This window comes from Scyliorhinus torazame, chromosome 11, assembly GCF_047496885.1.
Source record: "Scyliorhinus torazame isolate Kashiwa2021f chromosome 11, sScyTor2.1, whole genome shotgun sequence".
In the NCBI taxonomy this organism is placed as follows: Eukaryota; Metazoa; Chordata; class Chondrichthyes; order Carcharhiniformes; family Scyliorhinidae; genus Scyliorhinus; species Scyliorhinus torazame.
The window spans coordinates 174,813,854-174,834,574 of record NC_092717.1 but is presented as its reverse complement, the minus strand read 5'-3'; the positions used below and the strand labels follow the sequence as shown (position 1 = coordinate 174,834,574).

The 20,721-nt window shown below is 45.8% G+C and overlaps 1 protein-coding gene across 5 annotated transcripts in view; it reads left to right on the top strand.

Annotated features, from left to right (window-relative positions):
* Window positions 1-19,781, top strand: part of rad54b (RAD54 homolog B) — a 268,427-nt gene extending 248,646 nt beyond the window's left edge. For all 5 annotated transcript variants that reach the window (XM_072468033.1, XM_072468034.1, XM_072468037.1 and 2 more), the window contains 2 exons: window positions 11,774-11,971; window positions 18,069-19,781. In XM_072468033.1, the coding sequence (XP_072324134.1) occupies window positions 11,774-11,971; window positions 18,069-18,292 (422 nt within the window). In that variant the 3' untranslated portion in view covers window positions 18,293-19,781. The remainder of the gene's footprint in view (window positions 1-11,773; window positions 11,972-18,068) is intronic.
* The last annotated feature ends 940 nt before the right edge of the window (window positions 19,782-20,721 follow it).

The following is a 20,721-nucleotide window of genomic DNA, read 5'->3' as shown; positions in this document are numbered from 1 at the left end:
TAGCCCGGCGCCGGATCCTACTTATGTTGGAAGGAGGCGAAACCCCCCGGACTGGAGGCCTGGGTAAACGATATGGCGGGGTTTATTAAACTGGAGCAGATAAAGTTTGCCCTGAGAGGATCGGCTCAAGGGTTCACCAGGCGGTGGCAGCCATTTCTCGACTACCTAAGGGAACGTTAGAGGGAAGACAGATGACCAGCAGCAGCAACCCAGGGGGAGGGGGGGGGGGTTTAGTTTAATATAGGTCAATAGATAATGGGGTTTTGTTACTTTTGTATTGTTAAAAATTTCTATTTTGTTATCGTTCCGTTTGTTTTGTAAGAGGGAAAAATGTTGTTTAGAAACAATTTTCAATAAAATATATTTTTTTAAAAAAAAAGAAAAGATAAAGTATGAGTTAAGGGGCTCAGCAGGGAAGTTTGAGAAAAGGTGGGGGATGCTTGTGACCGTGTTTGAGGGGCAGTTCATCGTGGGAGGTGGGTGATAGGGGGGGCTGAAAAAGGAGAAAAATCTGTACAAACTGTATAGCTGATTGTTGGGAAGTTTGTTTCCCGGGGTGTTTATTTGCTGTAACCTACTTTGATACAAGTTTGTAATAAAATGCATTTAAAAAAAAACCAAGATGCATTGCAGGAACTCCCCAAGGCCCGTTAGGCAGCATCTTCCAAACCCCCGACCACTGCCATCTAGAAGGACAAGGGCAGCAGACACATGGGAACACCACCACCTGGAGGTTCCCCTCCCAAGGCAGACGACCCTGACCTATACAAGAAATCCAGGTACGACCTCCGCAAAGCCATCCGGAATGCCAAGAGAGAATATCAAACCAAGCTAGAGTCACAGACAGACTCTCGGCGGTTGTGGTAAGGACTAAACAACATAACGGGCTACAAAGCAAAGCCGAACAGTATCTCTGGCAGCAGCGCACCCCTCCCCGATGAACTCAATGCATTCTATGCTCGGTTCGAGCAGATAACCAACAATCCGCTGGTGAGTGCCCCAGCAGCCCATAATTCACCCATACCCACCATCACAGCTTCCGAAGTCAGATTGGCCTTCCTGAAAGTGAACCCTCGGAAGGTGACGGGCCCAGACAGGATCCCTGGACGTGCACTCAGAGCCTGCGCGGACCAGCTGGCAGAGGTATTCACGGACATCTTTAACCTGTCCCTACTCCACTCTGAGGTACCCACCTGCTTCAAGAAGACCACCATCATACCGATACCAAAGAACAACCAGGCAACGTGCCTCAATGACTACCGACCAGCGGCCCTGACTTCAGTCGTAATGAAGTGCTTCGAGAGGTTGATCATAAAGCACATCACCTCCATACTCCCAGAACGCCTTGATCCACTGCAATTCGCATACCGCTGCAACTGGTCCACATCGGACACCATTTCCCTGGCCCTAAACTCATCCCTAGAGCATCTCGAAAACAAGGACTCCTACATTAGACTCCTATTTATTGACTACAGCTCTGCCTTCAACACCATAATCCCAGCCAAGCTCATATCAAAGCTCCAAAACCTAGGACTTGGCTCCCCACTCTGCAACTGGATCCTCGATTTTCTGACCAACAGACCACAATCAGTAAGACTGAACAACAACTCCTCCTCCACAATAGTCCTCAACACCGGCGCCCCACAAGGCTGTGTACTTAGCCCCCTACTCTACTCCCTGTACACACACGACTGTGTGGTAAAACTTGGTTCCAACTCCATCTACAAGTTCGCTGACGATACGACCATAGTGGGCCGGATCTCGAATAACGATGAGTCCGAATACAGGAGGGAGATAGAGAACCTAGTGGAGTGGTGTAGCGACAACAATCTCTCCCTCAATGCCAGCAAAACTAAAGAGCTGGTAATTGACTTCAGGAAGCAAAGTACTGTACACACCCCTGTCAGTACCAACGGGGCCGAGGTGGAGATGGTTAGCAGTTTCAAATTCCATGGGGTGCACATCTCCAAAAATCTGTCCTGGTCCACCCACGTCGACGCTACCACCAAGAAAGCACAACAGTGCCTATACTTCCTCAGGAAACTAAGGAAATTCGGCATGTCCACATTGACTCTTACCAACTTTTACAGATGCACCATAGAAAGCATCCTATCGGGCTGCACCACAGCCTGGTATGGCAACTGCTCAGCCCAGGACTGCAAGAAACTTCAGAGAGTCGTGAAAACCGCCCAGTCCATCAGACGAACCTGCCTCCCATCCATTGACTCCATCTACACCTCCCGCTGCCTGGGGAAAGCGGGCAGTATAATCAAAGATCCCTCCCACCCGGCTTACTCACTCTTCCAACTTCCTCCATCGGGCAGGAGATACAGAAGTCTGAGAACACGCACGAACAGACTCAAAAACAGCTTCTTCCCCACTGTCACCAGACTCCTAAATGACCCTCTTATGGACTGATTTCATTAACACTACATCATGTATGCTTCATCCGATGCCAGTGCTTTTGTAGTTACATCGTATATGTTGTGTTGCCCTATTATGTGTTTTCTTTTATTCCCTTTTCTTCTTATGTACTTAATGATCTGTTGAGCTGCTCGCAGAAAAATACTTTTCACTGTACCTCGGTACACGTGACAATAAACAAATCCAATCCAAGTCATTCACAATCCTGACTTGGAAATTATATCTCAGTTCCTTTACTGTCACCGGGTTATAATCCTGGAACTGCCTCCCGAACAGCACTGTGGGCGTGCCATACTTCAGGGGCTGCAGCAGTTCAAGAAGGCAGCTCATCACCACCTTCTCCAGGGCAATTAGGAATGGGCAATAAATGCTGGCTTAACCAGTGATGCCCACATCCCGTAAATTAATTTGAAAAATAAAGGTTATTAATAGCATATTTTCCAAAAGGCGAAATGGCAGATGTTGAGATTCATGCTTGAAAATGTGCCCTGTAAACTGTGAAAAACTGTGCTTGCCACCACCTTCTTTTTCTATTCTCTACCTGAAGTAAGATCTGACCCACAGCAGCGTGATCTCCACCACATCCAGGAAAGAAGGCGGCACAGAATCCACCTCAGCCAGAATGGGGATTGTGCAGTTGGCCCCATTCTGATCAACACTGGCCATCCAGCCACCTGAACCAACCTCGGGAGGTCTGAGTTGCCATAGCAACATGGACTTTTGCATGCATAAATCGCTGGCTTTGAAAGCAGACCAAGGCAGGCCAGCAGCACGGTTCAATTCCCGTACCAGCCTTCCCGAACAGGCGCCGGAATGTGGCGACTAGGGGCTTTTCACAGTAACTTCATTTCAAGCTTACTTGTTGTCGTGTTGGGTGTTCCGATACACAAACGAACCAACACGGTTGTAGATGGTACAACTCTGTTTTATTGTTCTGTACAATAATAACTATTAACTTCTGGCTGTGGTTCGTACTTCACCAGTTAACCTGTGGACCCAGCCCTAGCACTATCTTAGTGAGGCACTCAGCACATGGTGTATGTCTGAGTGGCGCGCTGTGAGCTCTGTGCTCTGAGCTATCTCCTGGTGGAATGAGCGGGAACTGTGGTGTTCCCTGTTTTATAGTGTGTGTGCCCTCACTGGTGATTGGCTGTGATGTTGTGTGTGTGTTGGTTGGTCCAACTACCTGTCCATCAGTGTGTGTGTGATTGCACCATGATATGTTAATGTGGATATCATGACACTTGTGACAATAAGTGATTTTCATTCATTTCATTTCATTTTGTAATAGTCCAGAGCCATGGATGGTGATGATGGAGGCTCTAGTTTTCTTTCCATCACATGGCTGACGAGGAATCTCTTGCCGCCTGCCATTGGTGTATTTTGGAGGGATTTACAAGTTGATACTCAGCATGTTTGCCTGGTTGCCTAACGATCTGTAAAAGTTTAATCCAAAACAAATGAAATGGGCTGAGTAAAACTTATTACCATAGTGAGCCACAAGATGGAGTATGCTGCACACACTGCAACAGATAAACAGAGCTTCCAGTCAGACATTTTTCATGCCATCTGTCTAAACAATTTTTAAAATTTAGAAGTCCTTTATCCAAAAATTATGGGTGTTATTAGAAAAAGACTTTGATGGCTGTTCATTTTTTTCTCTAATAAATATACACAGATTGAATTATAAATGGAAAATGGAGCCTGCCTGTGGAAACCCTATTCATTCGTCTTTGGCATTGATGTTAATCCAAGATTCATGACAAATTAATATTTTCATCCCCACAAATCACTAAATCATTTACATCAATATCTGTCTCAGTCTTTTTGTCCATGAATGCAAATCAATCATTTCAGGAACTTTAAAAATATAAAATTGCAGATTTTGAACTGATTTGGCATGGTTTTAAGTAGGTGTTGAGTTCCCTTTTAAAATAGTCATGTTGCATTATCTGTTTATCAATAAACGTAAATGGCTGCTCAGATTTTCCATGGTTTTTACTGACATTCAATTAGTTTTATTGAAGCAGTAAATTTACTGTCATTTTAAATGCAGATTAATTACATTGTAGAATTTTGACTTAACCACTTAACCTCACATCAGTTAAGTAAACTACATTATGCTAGGCCTCCCGAATTTGATATATTACTGTTGGGCGGCAAATGCAGAGAAGGTTCAGGGATGGAATAGGGAGGTGGGGGCTTTGTGGGTGAGGATGGAGGCAGGTACATGTATGGGATCAGGGTTGAGGGCGTTGGCAATGGCACCGCGTCCGATGGCCCCGGTGGTAAGGGCAAGATTCTGGCATGGATAGAGGATTGGCTGACTGGCAGAAGGCAGAGAATGGAGTTAAAGGAGTCTTTTTCAGGATGGCAGCCAGTGACCAGTGGTGTGCCTCAGGGGTCGGTGTTGGGACAACAACTTTGCACAATATACATTAATGATCTGGAAGAAGGAAATGCAGCCACTGTTGTTACGTTTGCAGATGATACAAAGATATCATAGAATTTACAGTGCAGAAGGAGGCCATTCGGCTCATTGAGTCTGCACCAGCCCTTGGAAAGAGCACCCTACTTGAGCCCACGCCTCCATCCTATTCCCGTAACCCAGTAACCCCACTTAACCTTTTTGGGCACTAAGGTCAATTTAGCATGGCCAATCCACCTAACCTGCACATCTTTGGACTGTGGGAGGAAATCGGAGCACCCGCACAGACAGTGACCCAAGCCGGGAAGCGAACCTGGGACCCTGGAGCTGTGAAGCAACTGAGCTAACCACTGTGCTACCGTGACAGAGGGACAGGTTAGATCGAGGAAGCAGGGGCGCTACAGAAGGATTTGCACAGACTAGGAGAGTGGGCAAAGAAGTGGAAGATGGAATACAATATATAATGAGGTTATGCACTTTGGTAGGAAGAATGGAGGCATAGACTATTTTCTAAATGGGAAAAAGCATAGGAAATCTCAAGCACAGAGGGACTTCGGAGCCCTAGTTCAAGATTCTCTCAAGGTTAATGTGCAGGTTCAGTCGGCAGTTAGGAAAGCAAATGCAATATTAGCATTGATGACGAAAGGGCTAGAATATCAGAACAGGGATGTACTTCTTAGGCTGTATAAGGCTCTGAGCAGACCCCATTTGCAGTATTGTGAGCAGTTTTGGGTCCCGTATCTAAGGAAGGATGTGCTGGCCTTGGAAAGGGTCCAGAGGGGGTTCACAAGAATGTTCCCTGGAATTAAGAGCTTGTCATATGAGGAGCGATTGAGGACTCTCGGTCTGTACTCGTTGGAGCTTAGACGGATGAGGGGGATCTTATTGAAGCCTACAGGATACTGAGAGGTCTAAATAGAATGGAAGTGGAGAGGATGTTTCCACTAATAGGCAAAACTAGAACCCGAGGCCACAGCCTCAGACGGAAGGGATGATCCTTTGAGGGGAGGAATTTCTTCAGACAGTGGGTGGTGAACCTCTGGAACTCTTTTTCGCAGAAGGTATGGAGGCCAAATCACTGAGTGTCTTTAAGACAGTGATGGATAGGTTCTAGATTAATCAGGGGTTAAGGGGAGAGGCCCGGAGAATGGGGATGAGAAACATATCAGCCATGATTGAATGGCAGAGCAGACTCGATGGGCCAAAAGCCTAATTCTGCTCCTTTTTCTTGTGGTCTTATGCCAGGTTGGCAGTGCCAGGGTGTCACTCTGCCCTGTCCCCGACCACCTGGGGTCTCTAATGGCGTGGGATACCCTCCCAGGAGCCATTGCAACTTGTCCACATTTGTGGGAACTAATACTAAACTGTGTCCTTGTGATGCCTCCCAGGCGTGGCCATTAGATCCCGGATGCCAGGAGAATTCCGCAAACGCATATTTAAATTAGCTTACTGGTTCATTTAAATATGCTGGTCTGGATCACGCCTAGTGAGGATGAGATCCAGATTGCGATGTCTCTCGAGACCCCGTTAACTCTCATGAGGCATTTCAAGCGTCGCAAATCTTGCAAGAGGCATCTCACGAAATTAAGCTGAGATTGGAAATTCAGTGGAATGGGGATTAAATCTCCACTGCATGTCACAAAATATTGATGTTCTAACATAGTATGCTACTATGTACAGAATGAAATAGAACATATTGTAACATTGTAGGTTGTAATTCTGGATGCCCTTGAAGGAAATCTTACCACAAACAAAACTTCATATAGATTGGGCCTGAGATTTTGCAGTACTTAAAACTTGCACAAATATGAATACCATGTACAAAATGTACGACCAAGAAGATATTATCTGCTTAACCATGATTATCAGAAGGTCCATCAACAAGATCTTCAATACATAAATTTAAAGTACAACTGAAGACAATTTGACTCATAGGGCCGAATTTTCCATTTATGAGACGAAGTGCGGCAGCGGCCGGTTTCAGCGACGTCCACCCCACTGGCCTGGAATGGCGGGACTCATCACCAATTCCTCATTAATTACTGCAGGCAAGTACTGGACTGAATCACCTGAAGGATAGGGAGCTGATTCATCTGCCCGTCGTCAGATGGCAGGGGCCGAAGCTCCGGGAACCATTTTTAAACGGCAGTCTAGCAGACACCTCACCCTCTCTAGTTCACCTGTCTTCACGACATGTGCAGAGATGTCTTCCAACCACCAGAAAAAGTCCAAAAGCCTCTAGAAGAAGGCAGCACCCCAATTCACCTACCAGGCCCTCAAGGCCTTGATCAGAGTACTACGGGCACAAAGGCATGTCCTGCATCCCAGGAATGGCTCCAGGAAGCATACCACCCTCTTGTCTCCATCCTTGGAGTTTGTCGCAGAGCAGGTCAAGCGTGGCTGGCAACCATGCCTGAAACACCATCCAGTGTGAGAAGAGGATGAATAATCTTGTCTGCTCCGCCAGGGTAAGTCATCATTCAACTCCCCCCCTCCCACCCCCCTCCCCCCCAATGTCAAACTCTCATCATGGTACCATGCACTCAAATGGCTACTCTCTTCAGGGATCTCATACATCTATTAGTGGGGGACACATATTTGTCATGGAATCTTCCACATCAACACCATCCCATTTGTCATGTTGCTCACACTCCATCCTCTGACCTTTCTGGGGAGGGTTCACCAAACAAAGGGGACATGCATGTTCCCAACCTTTGCTCCATCCCCTCTGATCATATGCCTTTCAACTTCATAGAGGCCAAGCTGACATACAGGCCAAGCTGACACACAAGTGCAAAAGATCACCGACTGGGGGAGGGACAGCCATTGCCTTCACTCAATTCAATGGCTAACATCTCTACACTTTCCCTTACAGCGGACTCTTGAAGTTGCACTTCAGATGCTTGGACCACTCGGGTGGCTCACAACAATACATTCCCAATAGGGGTTCCTGCATTATCTCAGTGTGTTGCACTGACAATGCAAAGAAGTGATCCCTTGCCAGAGGGTGAACTGGAGGCGTGTGAGAGCTTATTGGAGGAGGATGATCCAGAGGCCCAGGAACCTCAGGAGGCTGCTGTGGGTCAGTATCAGCATGATTATGTCTTGGAAGAAGGAGACATGCCCGTCAGCCGGTTTAGCTCAGCTGGCTAGGCAGTGATGTAGAGCGTGGTCAGCAGCATGGGTTCAATTCCCAGATCGGCTGAGGTTATTCATGAAGGCCTGCCTTCTTAACCTTGCTCCTCGCCTGAGGTATGGTAATCCTCAGATTAAATCACCACCAGTCAGCTTGTCCCTGCCTTCAACTGATTTTCGGACGTGCCAGTCAGCTGTTCTCCAGAAAGTGAACCCGACGGTTCTTCCAGAGTTTCTTCTTCAGTCATGGTCTGGGAGCTCGGACAGCTTGTGGGCAGAGATATGCTGGTGCCTAGTAAATAGAGATTAGAGATTCAATCAATGAGCAGACGGCATGTGACTCACAGTGATTGTCAGTATTTGATGATGTTATGGAGCAGTGATCCCTACTAGGTTGCTAGGAGGGGCAGATTTCCCCCACCCCCTTTTCCCACAGACGTGAGCCACAGCCAGGTGGTGGTGAGCTGCCTTTATGAACTTATGTAGTCCCTGAGGTGTAGGTACAACCACAGTGCTGTTAGGGAGGGAGTTCCAGGATTTTGACCCAGCGATAGTGAAGGAAAAGTGATATATTTCCAAGTCGGGGTGGTGAGTGACTTGGAGGGGAACCTCCAGGTGGTGAGATTCCCAGGTATCTGCTGCTTTTGTCCATTTAGATAGTCATGGTTATGGGTTTGGAAGGTGCTGCCTAAGGAACCTTGGTGAGTTACTGCAGTGCACCTTATGGATGGTATACATGGCTGTCACTGTTCATCGGTGGTGGGGGATTGAACATTTGTGAAGGACAGCAGTCAAGCAGGCTGTCTTGACCTGGACGGTGTCGAGCTTCCTCCATGTTGTTGGAGCTGCACTCATCCAGGCAAGTGAAGAGTATTCCATTACACTCCTGACTTGTGCCTTGTAGATGGTGGACAGGCTTTGGGGGTCAGGAGATGTGAGTTACTCGCCGTAGAATACCTAGACTTTGCCCTGGTAGCCATAGTATTAATATGGCTAATCCAGTTCAGTTTCTGATCAATGGTAACCCCCCCAGGATGTTGATTGGTTAAGTTACCGGGATTGGACGGGGGAGTAGATCCAAGTCGAGTGTTCTTTTGGAGGGTTGTGCAGACTTTCTTTTTTATTGTAAATTTAGAGTACCCAATTCATTTTTTTTCCAATTAAGGGACAATTTAGTGTGGCCAATCCACCTAGCCTGCATACCTTTGGGTTGTGGGGGCGAAACCCACGCAAACACTGGGAGAATGTGCAAACTCCACACAGACAGTGACCCAGAGCCAGGATCGAACCTGGACATTGGCGCCGTGAGGCAGCAGGGCTAACCCTCTGCGCCACTGTGCTGCCGGGTTGTGCAGATTTACTGTACTGTACTTCTGTACTGGCGATTCTATGAGAAACCTGCCATAATAATGGGCCTTCCTGTAAAGGGCATATATGACCACCTTTGCGCATTGATGTGTTGAGCACTCGAGATGCCACATAGGTCCCCTGCTGATCCCTGGAAAGACCCAGAGTCAAACAAATGCTGCACTGTGGTCACCTTCAAAGCCACTGGCAAAGTATGGCCCCTAACCCCACATGGCGTCAGGCCTTCCCAAACAATGTGGCATATGTGATGTTCCAGAACTGGTGACAAGCACAGACGTGTCCGGCATTGCCCCTCACTCATTTCTAAGTAGGAAACTATTCCACAAAAACACCCTGAAGTCTGGCGAGTTGTCAGTGTTGTCTTGGGTCTTTCCCCTGACCCTCCTGCTTGTGCTCTTGCTCCGTCTCTGCCCCCTTCACCATCTTCATTACATTAGAACACTAACAAAGGCAGCATTTAGCTCGGGATCGATTTGTCCTTTTGCTGTCCCTCGGAAATGGAACACTGAAGACAAGAATAGTTAACGGGTCGAGAAAGTGATGCTCTGAATATGAAACCTTTGGGAAATGTAAGGCTCCACGACGTTTCCTGTCCTACTTGCATGGTGGCTGATACAGCCTTGTTCCTGAGAAGTGTGCACACATTGAGGTGACCAAGATGTCATATCAGGAATCTGACATCAGGAGCCCTATGTGGAATGATAAGGTGTCAATGAGATGACTGATCCTGTGACCAGCTAGCTCAGTGCTTCAATCTCTGATGTGGCATAGTAATGACCAATCAGTTGTTCATGGTCAATGAGTGATGCCCTTTTCCCATTAAGAATGCCAATTCTGGTGAACTCATCGGGCTTCATTGATGGGAAGCCATATACAGTGCAGCTGTGCCTCCGTCATGATTGCCTATGTTCCCAAAGTATACATTCCACTGAGTCAGACTATCCCTTTAACCATACTAATGAAGGCATTGGCTCAGTCGCTTTCTTCCAAGGAAGCCTTTGTCCTTTCTAAGATGACTCCTGTTCACTCTTGCGACATGAACCAGTTGGAGGGCACCCCCAGAAGAGACCCCATAGCCCAGCAGTGTGCTCCTCCCACACAGCCTCAAACCATCCCAATCAGACTCACTGTTACTTTCGTTTTGAGCCAGTGCCATTACTGTGGTACAGCAAGATGGCTGTTCTTTATTTCCATTTCCAGATGGAATTCTATACTCCCCCTCCCACTGTCCATTCTTGTGCTGGACATTCTGCTGGGCAGCACGGTAGCACAGTTGCTTCACAGCTCCAGGGCCCCAGGTTTGATTCCCGGCTGGGTCACTGTCTGTGTGTAGTCTGCACGTTCTCCCCGTGTCTGCGTGGGGTTCTTCCGGTGCTCCGGTTTCCTCCCACAGTCCAAAGATGTGAGGGTTAGGGGGTTTGGACTTGATAAATTGCCCTTAGTGCTTAGTGTCCAAAAAATGTTTAGTGCACTCACCTCAAAGTCACGAGTGAACTGAGGTCCAATTTGTGCGAAACCACTCATTTTCGAATGGGTTTGTGGGCAACAATTTCCTGCTGGCATGACGCAAGATTGGAAGGTGTGAGGAGATTCCGGCAAGCTGCTGTTTTGTTGAGCATTGGTGAGATGTTAATGAATGCAAATGCCGTTCATGCCACTAGGCAGCGGGATAACCAACCCGCCATTGGGAGGATTGCAAATTGTTTTTATGCCGACGGGTTTCTGTCTTTTTGTCTTGTACTAGATTCTCCTCTCCTGTCCGCCACAAAACCCTGCCACTGGCAGGATGGGAGAATTCTGCCCATAGTGTCTGCATTGGCCCTTTGCTCAGACTAGTGCGGCACGGTAGCACAGTGGTTAGCACTGTTCCTTCACAGTGTCAAGGACCCAGGTTCAATTCCAGCCTCGGGTGACTGTCTGTGCGGAGTCTGCACGTTCTTCCCGTGTCTGCGTGGGCCTCCCCCGGGTGCTCTGGGTTCCTCCCACAGTCCAACGATGTGCAGGTTAGGTGGATTTGGCCGTGCTAAATTGCCCTTAGTGTCCAAAAAAGGTTAGGTGGGGTTGCTGGGTTACGGGGATAGGGTGGAGGTGTGGGCTTGGGTAGGGTGCTCGTTCCAAGGGCCGGTGCAGACTAGATGGGCCGAATAGCCTCCACCTGCACTGTAAATTCTATGAAATCTATAAAACTAACCCCCTCTTCATACAAACTCCCCATAACCTTGTATCTTCATCTGCTTCAACTATTTATTAATATTCCCTTAGTTCAGCTGGATTGTTATACCTTAACCAGAATGTAATGCCACATTACTGTTTGATATTGTTTGGTCATGTGTATGTCTTTAACCAACTGACTCAAACAAATGAGAGTTAATTACACTTGCATGATCAGACACATTTTAACATATCCTTCCATTACAGGGACCATAGAAGAGAAGATTTATCAGCGACAAATCAGTAAACAAAGTTTGTCTGGAACAGTGGTTGACCTAAAAAAGAGTGAGCGTGCCAACTTTTCCCTGGAAGAACTTCAAAATCTTTTCAAATTAGATGAAGTCTCTAACTGTCTTACCCATGATCTCCTGTACTGCAACTGTTTGGGAAATGGAGAACCATTAGGTAAGCACTGGGCTTTGGTGAGTGTCATGAACCTATTTTAGTTAGATACTCATAAAACAGCTGCATCATCAATGACCTCCCTTCCATCATAAGGTCAGAAGTGAGGATGTTTGCGGATGACTGCACAATGTTCAGCACCATTTGCGATTCAGATAATGAAGCAATCCATGTCCAAATGCAGCAAGACCTGGACCTTGGGCTGACAAGTGGCAAGTTACATTTGTGCCACACAAGTGCCAGGCATGACCATCTGCTACAAAAGAGGATATAACCACCACCCATTGACATTCAATGGCATTACTATTGCAGAATCCCCCACAACCAACATCCTGGGAGTTACCATTGATCAGAAACTGAACTGGTCTAGCCACATTATAATACTGTGGCTATCAGGGCAGCTCAAAGGCTGGGAATCTACGGCGAGTGACTCACCTCCTGACCCCCCCAAAGCCTGTCAGCCATTTACAAGGTACAAGTTAGGAGTATAATGGAATAATTCTCCACTTGCCTGGATGAGTGAAGCTTCAACAATTCTCAAGAAGCTCGACACCATCCAAGACAAAACAGCCCGTTGGATTGCTACCCCTTCCACAAACATTCAAACGCTCCACTACTGACGAACAGTGACAGATGTGTGTACCCATCTACAAGATGCACTGCAGTAACTCACCAAGGTTCCTCAGACAGCACCTTCCAAACCCACAACCACTACCATCTAGAAGGACAAGAGCAGCAGATACATGGGATCCCCACCACATGGATGTTCCCCTCCAAGTCCCTTCCCTTCCCTACCTTGGGCAGCATGGTAGCATTGTGGATAGCACAATTGCTTCACAGCTCCAGGGTCCCCGGTTCGATTCTGGCTTGGGTCACTGTCTGTGCGGAGTCTGCACATCCTCCTCGTGTGTGCGTGGGTTTCCTCTGGGTGCTCCGGTTTCCTCCCACAGTCCAAAGATGTGCAGGTTAGGTGGATTGGCCATGATAAATTGCCCTTGGTGTCCAAAATTTCCCTTAGTATTGGATGGGGTCACTGGGTTATGGGGATAGGGTGGAGGTGTGGACCTTGGGTCGGGTGCTCTTTCCAAGAGCCAGTGCAGACTCGATGGGCCGAATGGCCTCCTTCTGCACTGTAAATTCTATGAAAAAGTCACTCACCACCCAGACTTCGAAATATATCACTGATCCTTCACTGTCGCTGGGGCAATGTCCTGGAACTCCCTCCCTAACAGCACAGTGGGTGTACCTATACCTCGAGGACTGCAGCTGTTCAAGAAGGCAACTCACCACCACCAATATTTATCGGCTATTAGCATGCTCTAATGTCTCCCCAACTCAGAATAGATCAGTTTACACAAATTGTTGTAACCATCGAGAATTGGGCTGGGGTGATCCACCTGCCATTTTCTCCCTCTCTCGCTGTAGAGAAACAACTAATTTCGAATTAGCTCCGCTCCTGACTTCATGATGAAAAAACCTGAGACTGTTACTGTGTGGAATTTTGAATAACACCAACAAGCGGCATTTGCATAGCAACCGTTGCATATTAAAACATCTCAAGGGCTTCACAGGAGTATTAAATTTGACACCAGGCCACACGAGGAGACACTAGGACAGATACAGTCTGTTGTAAAGAGCTTCTTAAAGGGCAATAGAGTGGTAGAGATGTAGAGAGGGAATTCCAGAATTTAGGGTGTAGGTAACTGAAGGCACGGTTTCCAATGGTGAAGTGAAGAAAATTGGGAATGCACGAGAGGCCAGAGTTGTGCAGGTGGAGAGATTTCTGAGGGATGAAAGAGATTACAGAGATAGGGTGGGAGGAAACTGTGTAGAAATTTGAAAACGAGGATGAGAATTAAAAATATTAAATTGTTGTTAAATGGGGAGCAAAGGTAGTCCAGGGGTGATGGGTAAATGAGACATAGTCTGAGTTAGGTTACGGGCAGCAGAGTTTTGGATGAGTTCAAGAGCATCAGTAGGTAAATGTAAGCCATTGGCATTTTGTTGCATTGTGCTACCATTTTAAAAAGTGGGTATTTTAGGTTTGTAATATAAGATTTTACTGACAGCTAGAAAGTTCAGTTGCCAATTGAATTTGCTGGCACAAATCATGTGATGTTTGCTGACAGGAGCTAACATCTTAGAATTAATGCCAGTAAAATTTGTGAACACTTCAAGTGAGAGAGATTCTGGAGGGAATTTTATGCTGAGATTGAGTCATCCCACAGTGAATGTATGGCGTAAGTGTCAATTAATGAGAATTAATTTTTTAAAAGCCACAATGAAAGCCAGTTTCAGTAATAGTGACCATGGCACCATCACAGATTGCTGTAAAAATCCATTTTGTTCACGAATGTCCTTTAGGGAAGGAAATATGTTGCCCTTATCTGGTCTGGCCTACGTGTGACACCAGACAACAGCAATATGGTTGACTTTTAACTGCCTACAAACACAATTGGGGATGGGTAATAAATCTTGGATTCGCTCACATCCCAGGTTAGAATACATTTTCAAAAAGCTCTCTGATCCTGGCACCTTGAAATGGTGGTCAATGCTGGAACTAGAAGCAGTCCCGAACACTTGAGGAGCCATGGAGCTGGACGTGGTAAGTTTTTGTCCAGCCAGGCTGGAAGGCCCTGCCAAAGGGCTGGGGGTTCTGGTTCTATAGGATGTGGGGGTTATTTTATGGTGGGGCCTCCACTGGGCACAGGGTGCCAGAAGAGGACACACCCCACCCCAGTCACCCTCTCCATTTGGTCCAGGCACCCGCTGCTGCTAGTAAAATACCTGCAGAGATGGGTAGGTGACCGGCACACCGACGTCACCATGGCTATCTGTTTTATACCCCTCACCCCTGCCAGTCCACACCCAGGGATGGAATCTGGCAGGATAAAGGGTGATGTAAAATTCCATCCTCTGTTAACAAGTCTGAATTTAGAACCATAGAGAAGTTACAGCAGAGAAAGAGGCCATTCAGCCCATCAGCTCTGCCCACTCTAATCCCACCTTCCAGGGGCAGCGCGGTGGTAAGGTGGTTAGCACTGCTGCCTCAGCGCCAGGGACCCGGATATAAAACAGTCTTGGATGACTGTGCGGAGTTTGCACTTTCTCCCCGTGTCTGCGTGGGTTTCCTCCAGGTGCTTCGGTTTCCTCCCACAGTCGAAAGATGTGCAGGTTAGGTGCATTGGCCACACTAAATTGCCCCCTAGTGTCAAAAAGGTTAGTAGGTTATGGGGATAGGGCGGAGTGTGGGCCTAGGTAGGGAGCTCTTTCTGAGAGTAGGTGCAGACTTGATGGGCTGAATAGCCTCCTTTGCACTGTCGGGATTCTATGAATGTAAGATTCTGCCTGACAAAAGTAGTTAATAACCATTCCTAAAAGAACATACTGAATATCCAAGCTTCGTTTGACTGTAATCGTTACCAATGATACCCTGCACCTGGTCTGTAGCCTTGGAGGTTCCAACACTTCAGATGCAGATCCAGATACCTTTAAAAATTGTTTTAGAGTACCCAATTGTTTTTCCAAGGGGTAATTTAGTGTGATCAATCCACATACAGTGCACATCTATGGGTTGTGGGGGCGAAACCCACGCAAACACGGGGAGAATGTGCAAACTCCACACGGACAGTGACCCAGGGCCAGGATTGAACCCGGGACCTTGACACCGTAGACAGCAGTGCTAACCACTGCGCCACCGTGCTGCCCTGATCCAGATACCTTTAAATGAGTTGAGGGTTTCTGCCTCCATAACCAATCCAAGTAGCAAATGCCAGACACCCACCATCCTCTTGAGTAAAAACGTTCTTCCTAATATCCTCTCTAATCTTTCGACCAATCATCTTAAATCTGTTCCCCTCGGTAACTGATGCCTCTGCTAGTGTAAACAAGCCATCCTTGTCTACTCTACCTTGGCCCTTCATAATTTTGTACACCTCAATCAAGTCACCCTTCTATCTCCTCTGCTTAAAGGCAAACAACCCTTGCCTGCCTAATCTTTCCTCCGAGCTGCAATTTTCCGGCCCTGGCAATATTCTTTTAAATCTCTTCTGTGCTCTCTCCAGTGCACTTATGGCCTTCCTTTAAAGTGGTGACTAGAACTGTATACAAAACCTGACTTGTGGCCTAACCATTGATGTACACAGTTCCAGCATTGTCCCCCTGCTTTTGAATTTTATACTACATGTAATAATGGGGCTGGTTTAGCACAGTGGGCTTAGCAGCTGGCTTGTAATGCAGAACAATGCCAGCAGCGCAGGCTCAATTCCCGCACCGGCCTCCCCAAATAGGTGCCGGAATGTGGCGACTAGCGGTTTTTCACAGTAACTTCATTGAAGCCTACTTGTGACAATAAGCGATTATTATAAAGGAAAGTATTCCATGTGCCTTCTTTACCACCCTATCTACCTGTCCTGCCACCCTCAAGGAGCTGTGGACAAGGTCTCTCACATCCTCTCAATATCCTCCCATTTATTGTGTAGTCTCCTGTTTCGTTTGCCCTCCCCAAATGCATTACAAAACTGTTCTCCTGATTGAATTCCATTTGCCACTTTTCCGCCCTTTCAACCAAACCATTGGTATCATTCTGAATCCAATGCTCCCCTCTTCACTAATAACTTACAGGACCAATTTTTATGTCATCAGCATATTTCCCAATCATACTTCCCAAATTTAAGTCTAAATCTTTAATATTTATTAATAGTAATCTTTATTGTCATAAGTAGGCTTACATTTACATTGCAATGAAGTTACTGTGAAAAGTCCCTAGTGTCCACATTCCGGCGACTGTTCGCCACACCGAGGGAGAATTCAGAATATCCAATTCACCTGACAGCATGTCTTTTGGGACTTGTGGGAGGAAACAGGAGCACCCGGAGGAAATCCACGCAGACACGGAGAGAACGTGCAGACTCCGCAGAGACAGTGACCCAAGCCGGGAATCGAACCTGGGACACTGAAGCTGTGAAGCAATAGTGCTATCCACTGTGCTACTGTGCTGCCCACCCAACACCGAGCCCTGTGGAACACCACTGGAAACAGTTTTCCATTCACTAAAATACCGTTGGATCATTGCATTTTGCTTCATGTCGCTGAGCGAATTTTGGATCCAACTCACCACCTTCCCCTGTATCTCATGGGCTTTCACCTTTCTGACCAGTCTACCTTGTGGGACCTTGTCAAATGCCTTGCTAAAATTGATGTAGACCACATCCACTGCACTACCCTCATAAATCCCCTTTGTTACTTCCTCAAAAAAGTCAATTAAGTTAGTAAGACATGACTTTCCCTTGAGAAAGCCATGCTGACTATCCCTGATTAATCTGTGCCTTTCCGAGTGATTGTATAACCGGGCTCAGAGTTGATTCTAATAATTTGCCACACATAGGCCTTTAATTATTTGGCCTATCCCTCAAATCAAACAGTTCTCAAATCAACTCTGTTCACCATGTTTGCATGGTGGCAATAGTTTACTCCATGATGAGTTTAGTAAAAAAAATATCTTCCCGAGGCAGCACACTGCTGTTGCTTGCTGTATTGGGCACTATTGCATCCATTTTTTGCCTATATCACAAGAAAGACCATCAGATTTCTAGGCCATTGTGCCTTTCGTACAGGAGTTTTCTTTGGGTTACTGGGTTTACTTCTGTTACTTGATAGCTGAATATTCCTAAACATCATTGGTATGGAACTGGAAAGATCAGTGATCAATTAAATAGTTGGCTGACATTGAAATAGTTCTGTTCTAAACATCATCATTCTGATGTTATCACACTGTCTAAGAGACCAAAACCAACATGTAAATTACACCACACACGATTAGGATTTAACAGTGTTTTATGGGCCGACAGATGCCTTGAAAATCTATGGGCCCATCCTGCATCCCTCCCTTTACTTTGACTGATACCCAGAACATACAGTGTGTTATAGCATACTGTGCCTCACCCTGTGACATTTCCTTAAATCGGAAATTTCCCACTTGACAACGTGTAATAGCCAAAGGCTGAATTTTACCAGTTGTGACTGTCAGATCTGCCATGAAAATGTAAAAAGATGCATCTTAATTCATATTATTTTAATGAACTCATACTCTTCATTCCAGCTAATCTCACTGCTGAAAAGCCTCCGGCTCCTAGAACCTGTCAACTAGGCCATAATTCAGAGAGGTCTGGTTCCCAGAAACATCTTACTATGTCAGATCTGATGGACTGGAAGCACTTTACTGGAAGAATTCAACACTTCCCAGATCCTGTTCTTGAAAAAGCTAAAGAAAATATCACCTTCATCTTTCAAAACACAACTGAACCACAGGCAATGTCCAGCTGAGGAAACAATGGAAATGAGGACACATACCACAGAATTTCAGACTGAATTTGCAATTCTACTTACTTTTGTTTAGAAGCTTGGGTAGAATCTATACAAACATTTTGGTACCATACTGTGCCCAGCCTGTCTGAGTTTGTGGGTTTGTAATTGTGTTATTCATCTAGTTGAAAACCGTCACTGATAAAACAGGTACACAGAGACACCGTTCATCAGTCTGGATAGCTGTAGAATATCTCCCTTCAGCATGTCCCAACAACATCCCTTAACGACTTATCGCAGACTATTTCCCAGACCAACTGCACTGATAATGGCTTTGTGTGAGAATTGACAAATTGCAAACTCAGCCCATTATGTGGAGTTTTCTGATGTAAATTAGTAATTTTACCGTGGGTCGCTTACAGCCAGCACAAGAGAGGAAATCTTCATCTGTTCAGACTGACAGAATTCAAACTGAGGCCCCAGAGATGAAAATGTTTTGCCTGTATGCTGCAGACTTGAGTAGGAATGATAGAAAGTTTACTGTTTACATTGGCTCGCAGTTTGCTCCCCTCAACATGGTAAACCATGTTTCATTACCATCATGAGTGGTGAAAATTGAGGGAGTCTTTCTATGGGTACTGCTGTCTTCAAATATTGTAATCCTGTTTTACTACCAGGAATGTAACCGCCTAGCCCAATGTCATTAAACTTGAAGGCTATACCCAAAGGTACTTGGCTGTACATAGTAGCACTGTCTAGAATGATTGGGTAATTACCCCGTCCACCACACCTGGAGACTGTATTGATGTAAGTGACTGGGATTGATTTTACTGATACAATTTCTGTTTGTTGCAGTCCGTAGACACTCTGTTGAAATAGACTCTGTAAGTACTCATTGTTTGATTTGCTTTTTGCTATAAAATACACTGTTTGGCTGTATGTTCCGACGGCCATTCCACCTCCTGCTCTTTGGCTGACACAGTGGTGTCAACAGATACTTCACGCATACTTCCTAATATGAGTCATTGGATAGAAATAACTTGCAATTTCATAACGTATTTCACATTCTCAGGACATCCCAAAGCTTTACAGCTGACAATTTGAAACCCTGGTAACTGTTGATGTGTAGGCAGTTGAGTTTGATAGTCAGATTGGATTTCACCCTAACCCTGAGGCAATTAGTCCAATTGTTGCTTCAGTCTGGCAGAGATCAACTAGCTCAGCTCAGACCAGGAATCAAACCTTCCTGGTCCGGAAAAACACGGGGCATTAATTTGTCTGCTAAGCTACAGAGGGAGCGAGCATGTCAACATGCAAAGCCTTTTCACCTAAGGGAATAGATACATATCTTAATTGGGAAGGAAAAGAAAATGATTTTTGTGTTTCAAGACAAAATGTAAAGGTTGGGTGGTTGAGAGCTTAAATGTACCACCTTGCATGTAATGCTGTCCATCGTGGTGATGGTGACAATGCAGCAAGCGCTTCAATAAAGCTATTTTCGTCTAAGATATCAAGGTATTTCATGTTTTGTCTTTGACTCAGTAGAATATTACACTTTGGCGGCTTGCTTAAATTGGAATTAACAATGTGGTTTGAGCACACATTTTGAAACCAGGACTGTTGTAACTTGTTATTTGATAGGGTTGTTTCTGAAAATATCTTTAAAATATGTCGTCATTTTAGATCTTCCATTTTCCAGAATCTTAAAAATAATATTTTTCAGGAAATAGGGTAGGGAAAGAGACAAAGGATCGTTTAAGTTTAGATACTTAATTGATTTGAACCTGAATTTTTAGGATTCAGTTCTGTGAACATCTCTACTAATTCCACTTGTACATACCTCCCACCAGATGATATTAATCTTTGACTGAGTAAAACAGTCAGCAGCACTATGCTGTGTGTCTGTTCCTTTGAATACTATGCCTCAGGGTATTATTCAAATAAATTTCCAAAGTCTAAAAAAACCCGTTCCAAAAGTGGGTGGCCAGACAGGGGCGGGCTTCAAATTTCCATAATTATTTTATAAAATTTTAAACATGTCCTTTATTTGAATAGTGCCAACTTCTGTTTTTAAATGTTGACTCGATTCCTCACATGATTACATTTTAATCTGGCCATATAAATATATATATATATTTTGTTGTTCGTTTTTCTGGGATATGAGCTTCGCTGGCTAGGCCAGCATTGGTTGCCCATCCCTAGTTGCTCTTGAGAAGATGGTGCTGAGCTGCCTTCTTGAACCGCTGCAGTCCATGTGGTGCAGGTACTCCCACTGTGCTATTAGGGAGGGAGTTCCAGGATTTTGACCCAATGACAGTGAAGGAACAGTGCTACGTTTCCAAATCTGGGTGGTGAGTGACTTGGAGGGGAACCTCCAGGTGGTGTTCCCATGTATCTGCTGCCCTTGTCCTTCTAGATGGCACTGGTTGTCGGTTTGGAAGGTGCTGCTT